Consider the following 7262-nt stretch of genomic DNA (forward strand, 5'->3'; position numbering starts at 1 on the left):
TTAGTTTGGTTGAACCAAAACATGATCAGTTTTTATTTATTATTACAATCTATGTTTGATGTTATGGCCTAAAAAGGTGATTGACACCAGACTCTTGATGAATCATTGTTTCAAGAGGGTCCAGCAAGCCTTGTATCTAATGTGTCATCATTAGCTATTTCCATTGCCAATAATAAACATAAATTGAACGATACACGATTACTTCCAACCCAAATAAAACCATAGTTGTCAAAGGTGTGCCTAGGCGCAAGGCCAAACACAGGGCACCTCTGCATAGCTAAGGCTAGGCACCCGCCTAAACACAGAGGCGCATGCCTTGCTCTGAGGGCGAAGGCACTTGCCTCTTCTGCCTATAGCATATGTAGGTATATTTCTTATTTTTGAAAGGTTTTAGCACAGTTTGAATATGGAGAGTGTTTTTTTTTTGGTCAATATGAAATGAAAAATGCTATTGGTACATCATGGTGTACATTTTGGATTACATAATGATGTTCCAATGTGCACCTCTGCATATGTACATCGGAGAGAGGCGACTCAATGATGGAGGCCGGAGGACAACCCACGTGCCAGCAAATTGCCAGCACATAAGCTCACGCGCCACCAAGCTGCCAGGGCGTGGGCCTCTCTCTGATGACCAGCTTTTCACTGGAGTGTCGCCGGAGGCAGGCGAACCTCCTCTGAAGACTATTTTTCATTCTTGCTTTCCATTTGTATTTTGTTAAATATTTCTAATAGTTCACTGGTCGGTTTATTCCTTTGGAGTTCAGATTCAGACCAGGTTTATTTCTTTAGAGTTCAGATTCACATGCTTAGTGACATATATTTCTTTCACTGTTCAGCTACTCGGTCATATGAATCTATATTTTATTGATTTTTTTTGATAGTTCACTGTTTGATTTACTGTTTTCTATTTCTCATTTTCTTTGGTAGTTCAATGTTTGTGTTCGTGTTTTTTCACTGATTTTCTTTTTTCTTTCTTTATTTGTTTCAATGAATTTTTTAATGTTGATCTTATGGAACAATTAAGCAATTTTATATTTTTCTTTCTTCTAATTAATTAATTACTTTTATAACATTTAGGTTTGAATTAAATAATATTAGTTGTTATTATAGCAATATAGTTATTTGTTATTTATGATTTTTTGAGTTTGTATTTACCTCTTTATAAGTATTTTTATATAAAATCTGAATAAATGTGCGTCTTGCATCCAAGAAGCTAGCACTTGCACATGTTTTCACATAAATGCTAGTTATATCAAGTACATTCTCCTAATACATGTTCTAATATTATTATATGGCACAATCTTATTATGTACATAAGTTCATATACATGAGGTCATGTTTTAGTTAGACCCCACTGTCAGGCTCCTCTTGAGTGAGATTTTTTAGGCTTCTTTCTTAAGTAATTTGTTGTTCTAGTTTTGTCACAGCATGTTAGTTCCTTACTTTCAAAAAGAAGTCTTGTAATGCTACTGACACTTATCGTATAGATGATGAGCAAAAATAGCCAGGGAACAGATGAAACTGGAGGTATGACTGGTACAGTAAATATCCTAATGTTTGATATTTTTCGTGCAAAGATTGCTTCTGAACTTTTTTCTCCACATATGGTTAGATTGGTGATTTTCTGCATGTGGAAAGATCAAGACCATCTTCTGACCAATAGGATAACTGACCTTGACAGGAAAGAATTATGTAAATGGACGGTGCTTTGCTGTTTAAAGTTGGTTAATAGAAAGAAAGAGCACATGAGAGCATGAGATTCCATTATTGCAGGGGACGGGTTGAGATAAGACATAGGAGTTTAAATTTTTGAAAGGCAGATGTATGGAATTGGGCAAAGACCAAGCTTGATCAGTGATCACAGTTAAGTGTACCATCAATGGAAACTTTTCCTTCTAGTCAGGACATGTCAAACTACTTTTGTGTCCCTACTTTTATATGACAGCTAGGCTAGAGAAGTATGGAAGCAGAATTAAGTTTCTGCCAGATACTGTGTTGCTGTATGATAGAAAACGGTTTGAATTAGCTTCAGACACTGAATCGATTAACAAATTAGCTATCCTTTTTACAAATTTGTGCATCTTATTCCACGTTATATTTGGCCCATCTCCTAAGTCCCATATTCTTTCTCAGAACACTCTTTATTGTTTAAACAGGTCTACAATCTCCCTCACAAACTGTTCCGGCAAATTCCAGGGCTTCTTGTATCTTTCCTTTTCACTAGTTACCTTTTGATGATCGCTTGCAAAAAACTTAACCTGTGTTGCAAAGTCAAGCATAACCTTGTGGCTTTTGGATTCTAGTCTATCTAGTCTTTAGTTATTGGAGAAGTGTATTTGGCATGTTGATCTACTTCAAAATCTAGGATAGCCTCTAGAACCACATTATTAACTCCAAATCTGTATACCAAGTCTACATCACATCCAACCATCTTCCTACCTGACCATTAAATGGAATCCCTCCTATAAATAATTTTCTCCTTGAGTTATTCCCTGCATTAACTATATGCTTCTAGAAGTTCCTCTCAGCGCATTCATCTATCCAACTTAAGGAGTATACACACTAACTGTACTAATAATATTCCTTTCTAGTACAAGTTTTGATAACATTATTCGATTTCCCCTTTCACTCATTGTCACAATGTCTTCTTCCTAATCTCTATCTAATAATATGCCTTTGACATTCCTGTTAAGGTTAGAGCCAGATATATCAAATTTGAATTAGATTAGGTTAATTCTTTTCACGATATTTTGGGTTTAATTGTTGACCATATTATGGACTTATCTTTATCCCTTATGTTTATCTTTAGCTCTTGTATAGCTTTATAACTCATACAAGTTTCTTCATAAATAGCTCTCTGTGACAACCATACAATTCATTCAAAGCAATACAGAGTTCATTGTTTTGAGTCCCATGTTTCTTCAAACAATTCCTATGTATACCTTTGTGAGTATATCAGATTTTATTTCCAGCTTTTCCAATTCTTTTGCTTTAGTTTGTATCTATTTAGTTTCTTGTAGGTATTGCTGTTCACTTTCCTTCTAGTCAAAGTGTCTACTAGCTCAGTTTCTATCTGTAAAGCGTGCCTATATCCCAACTTGCTGACACAAGTTCAGTATTGTGGACTAATTTCCTTGCCATGTATAGAAACCCTTCCTCATTCCTCACCACAACTGGGCGCAGCTGCTGCTCCCCTTACCATTGTGTATATGCAATACATCACTCACAAAAAAGAACTTGGCATTATCATTAGGGTCTATTTAAGGGATATGGTAATGTTTTATATTTAAGGGATATGGTAATGTTTTATAAGCCCAATCATCCCTATAAAAAATCGCGATCCTTCTAACCAGGTTTTTCTGAAGCTGTGCTCCAGGATAGCTTAAACTCTATGTGTAGCCACTGGATGTTCTTATGGAAGATAAGTGCATTATTGTTTTAAAGGACTCATAATCTAATCAATCCTTCATATATATATGTATACATCAAACATCTAGCAAGGTAGTGGTATAATAAGTTACAGTTTGTATATTTGTTATGTACAATATCCATTTTCCTCAGATATTGAACTTCAATTGCAGGGAAGTGCAGTGTCGAGAGCCATCTCAGCATAGAAAATTTGGTAATAGACATAATAGATATCTATTTGGTATTTACTGTCTAATTTACAGTTCTAATTTCAGGATGATCGATTGATGAACCTTGAGACCAAGTTACACTCTGCAAAATCAAATCTTGATTTGGTGAAGCAAACAAAATTAAGTCTTGTTTCGAAGAATAGCAAGGTTCTGTTACTAAGTTCTGATTTCCTTTAGTGCATCTAGATATTTGAATCTTTTATTGTACGAAATCCAACTTTTTGTCCTATCAAATTGGTTGGGAAAAGCAAATAACAGTTGCCAAAATGTTGCTAGCATAAGAAAAATCAAATCCTTGGTCTGTAGATATACATGTAGTTACATATGCACGTATGAGAAAAGATGCTACAAGATCTTCTTTGTATTCTCTCTCTCTCTCTCTCTATATATATATATATGTATGTATGTACAATAGATATATGTTATCCTTTCTCCTTATCCTCTGGCTTTTCCCAATGGATGGAATTATGTCCTGTTATGATTCTAATAAATTAGTTTATTTCTTCCTCTATGTTCTTGCTGTAAAAAGTGAGGATACTCATCTAAACAAACATTTTTGGCATATGTATTTATTTATGCGTAGTTACTCTAAAGAAGGTTGCCATTTTGCAGACAGAGTAGTTTGTCAACTTTTTTTATTTTTTTTCTCTTCCTTTTTCTATTAAGTTGTTTCTGATGTAAATACATCAAGGTGAATATATGTTTCTGTGTTTCTATTTACTGTTCCTGGTTAGGATGAAGCATTAAAACATGGCCTTGAAACAATCTGATCAACAACATTCACAAGCCTTAATCCCCTAGGCGGGGTAATAAATTAATAAAGTAGATAAAAATAGTCGCTGATAATTACTAAACAAAAATTTTCATGTTAAGATGCCATTTTTTTTATTATGTCCAGTAGTCTTATCATATAGGTAACAGAAGATTTCAGAAAGGACCTCTTCATTCATAACTTTACAATTTCAGGTAAAGCAATCTATTGAGCTATTGAAGTGCAGAATAAGTGATCATATGGTGAGTTGATCAGAGTATTTGACATCTTCCACTGATTGCTTGCACCTTTCCCCCAGTTGCTACCTTCTCCAATATCACCGTCCAATCCATTCACTAATTCTGCACTTTTGACAGCTCAATAGGAAGATGCCACTACATGAATATTTGGGATCTTGAGACAATGCTTGTGTATATTGCAACTACTAACTTTATATCTCTGTCTGTTGCATGTTTATGTTATTTCTTTTCTAATGGCCGAGTGGTTATAGCCAGAGCTCCAGGGAATGAACCTAAAAACTTTGGAAGAGGAGCATCAAGCACTCCTATCTGACAGGGCTGGAGAAACTGAGTATATTCTCTCTCTGCAGCTGCAATTTCAGAAACTTAAGGTTGGTTTGTTTTGTCAACTCTTTTTTCTTTTTGTTTAGTGGTGATGAAGGACATCTTTGTGTATAGTTTAGCCTTGCAGTTTTCAAGTCACTTGGGCTGGCCAGTTAAATAGCCCCACTGTCTTTCTTTATAAAATGATTATTCAATTTGGGAAAATTTGAGTTGAAAAGACCATATTGATTTTGTAGTTTTTGACAGAAAATCAACATCCTTACATTTGAAATTTATAAAGCAATATATATGGTGCAGATGTATCCGTTCCATAGGAGTCGGTTATGACTTAGAAACTGTCGAACAAGGTAGTGGGAAAGGAAATATCCTAGGAATAAAATTATAACAAACTGTACACTCAAATATACTATTCAAAACTGAATAACTACATATTTTTTACACTCCCCCTCAAGCTGGGTTGTAAATGTTAAGTAAACCCAGCTTGGATCTTATATCCTCAAACTTGATCTTCAGTAGAGCCTTGGTTCGAATGTCTGTAATCTAAAGAGTAGTAGGTATGTAGAAAATATTGATAGTCCCATCTTCAACTTTTTCTTTTATGAAGTGTATCTATCTCCACATGTTTAGTTTGATCATGATGAATTGGATTTTTAGCTATGCTTATAGCAGCTTGATTATCACATAATATGTTAATTTGATCACCTGATACAATTTTAAGGTCAAGGAGCAATCGCTTTAACCACATTTCTTCGCATATTCCATGAGCCATTGGTCTAAATTCAGATTCTGCATTACTTCGAGCCACAATTGTTTGCTTCTTGTTGCACCAAGGTACCAAGTTTCCTCATACATAAGTACAATATCTAGAAGTTGACTTGCAATCAGTAATAGAACCAACCCCATCTGTATCAGTGAATACCTTAATATTCCTTTTCTTAGTCTTCTTGAAGTATAGACCTTCCCCAGGAGTTTTCTTTATGTATCTCAAAATTTGATACAATTAGTTCATATGTTCTTTGGTGGGATTGTTCATAAATTGATTGGCTACACTTACTGCAAAACAAATATCAAGTCTCGTATGTGATAGATAAATAAGTCTACCAACTAGTCTCTGATATCTTCCTTTGTCAGCAGGAGCATTTTTCCTTTCCTCTCTATCTTTAGTTACAATCTCCATTGGAGTATTTGAAGGTTTGCATCCAAGCATTCTAGTTTCCTTAAATAGATTAAGAACATACTTATGTTGAGAAACTACAATACCTATCTTGGATCTTGCAATTTCCATCCCAAGAAAATATTTCATATTCCCCAAGTCTTTGACTTCAAATTCATTTGCAAGAAACCTCTTGAGTTTGCTAATCTCCTCTTTGTGATCTCATATTAGGATTATATCATCCACATACACAATAGTAATGGATACTCTTCCACTAGGAGAACTGTTTATAAACAAAGTATGATCAAATTGACATTGTGAATAACCAAATTTCTTTATTGCTTTAGTAAATCTGTCAAACCAAGCTCTAGGAGACTGTTTAAGACCATAAAGAGATTTCTTTTAACTTACAAACTTTGTTTGAATTTGTTTGATTCTTAAGACTTGCAAGTATCTCCATGTACACCTCCTCTTCTAAATCTCCATTGAGAAAACATTCTTGATATCTAATTGATGTAATTTGCAGTCATGATTCACTGCAAGAGATAAAAGTAATCGAATTGTATTTAATTTAGCAATAGGAGCAAAAGTCTCTTGATAGTTAATACCATAAGCCTATGTGAAACCTTTAGCAACTAATCGGGCTTTGAACCTTTCAACACTTCCATCTGATTTGTGCTTAATGGTAAAAATCCATTTGTATCCAACTGGATTCTTTCTAGGAGGAAAATTGACTACATCCTAAGTTCCATTCTTTTCAAGTGCTCTAATTTTTTCATTTACAGCTTGCTTCCATTCAGGTATCTAGAGAGCTGCTTGTATATTATTAGGAACTTGAATATCTGTGAGTTTAGTAGTAAAAACACAATATTCTAGGGACAACCTCTTGTAAGATAGGAAATTGCAGATGGGATACTTTGTGCAGGATCTTACACATTTTCTTTGGGCTATTGGTAGATCAAGATCATCTAAATTCACCTCTTCAGAATTAGAAACAGCGTTACCTTTTTGTGTCTTTTTTGGAATTGAATTTGGTTCAGCTTTATGGTTAGTAGTGGTTAGTAGTGAGTTATAACTATTCTTCTGCGTGTCCTTGATCTTTTTTCCTTCTAGAATAGACAATTAACTCTTTG

The 7262-nt window shown here is 34.5% G+C and overlaps 1 protein-coding gene across 1 annotated transcript in view; it reads left to right on the forward strand.

Moving 5' to 3' along the window:
• Window positions 1-7262, forward strand: part of LOC127790907 (uncharacterized) — a 32700-nt gene that overhangs the window by 21701 nt on the left and 3737 nt on the right. The window contains exons 6-11 of the mRNA XM_052320639.1: window positions 1491-1754; window positions 2160-2207; window positions 3687-3788; window positions 4608-4655; window positions 4904-5023; window positions 5695-5807. Of these exons, the coding sequence (XP_052176599.1) occupies window positions 1491-1754; window positions 2160-2207; window positions 3687-3788; window positions 4608-4655; window positions 4904-5023; window positions 5695-5715 (603 nt within the window). The 3' untranslated portion in view covers window positions 5716-5807. The remainder of the gene's footprint in view (window positions 1-1490; window positions 1755-2159; window positions 2208-3686; window positions 3789-4607; window positions 4656-4903; window positions 5024-5694; window positions 5808-7262) is intronic.

Source organism: Diospyros lotus, chromosome 14 (assembly GCF_014633365.1).
Source record: "Diospyros lotus cultivar Yz01 chromosome 14, ASM1463336v1, whole genome shotgun sequence".
NCBI classification, from domain to species: domain Eukaryota; kingdom Viridiplantae; phylum Streptophyta; class Magnoliopsida; order Ericales; family Ebenaceae; genus Diospyros; species Diospyros lotus.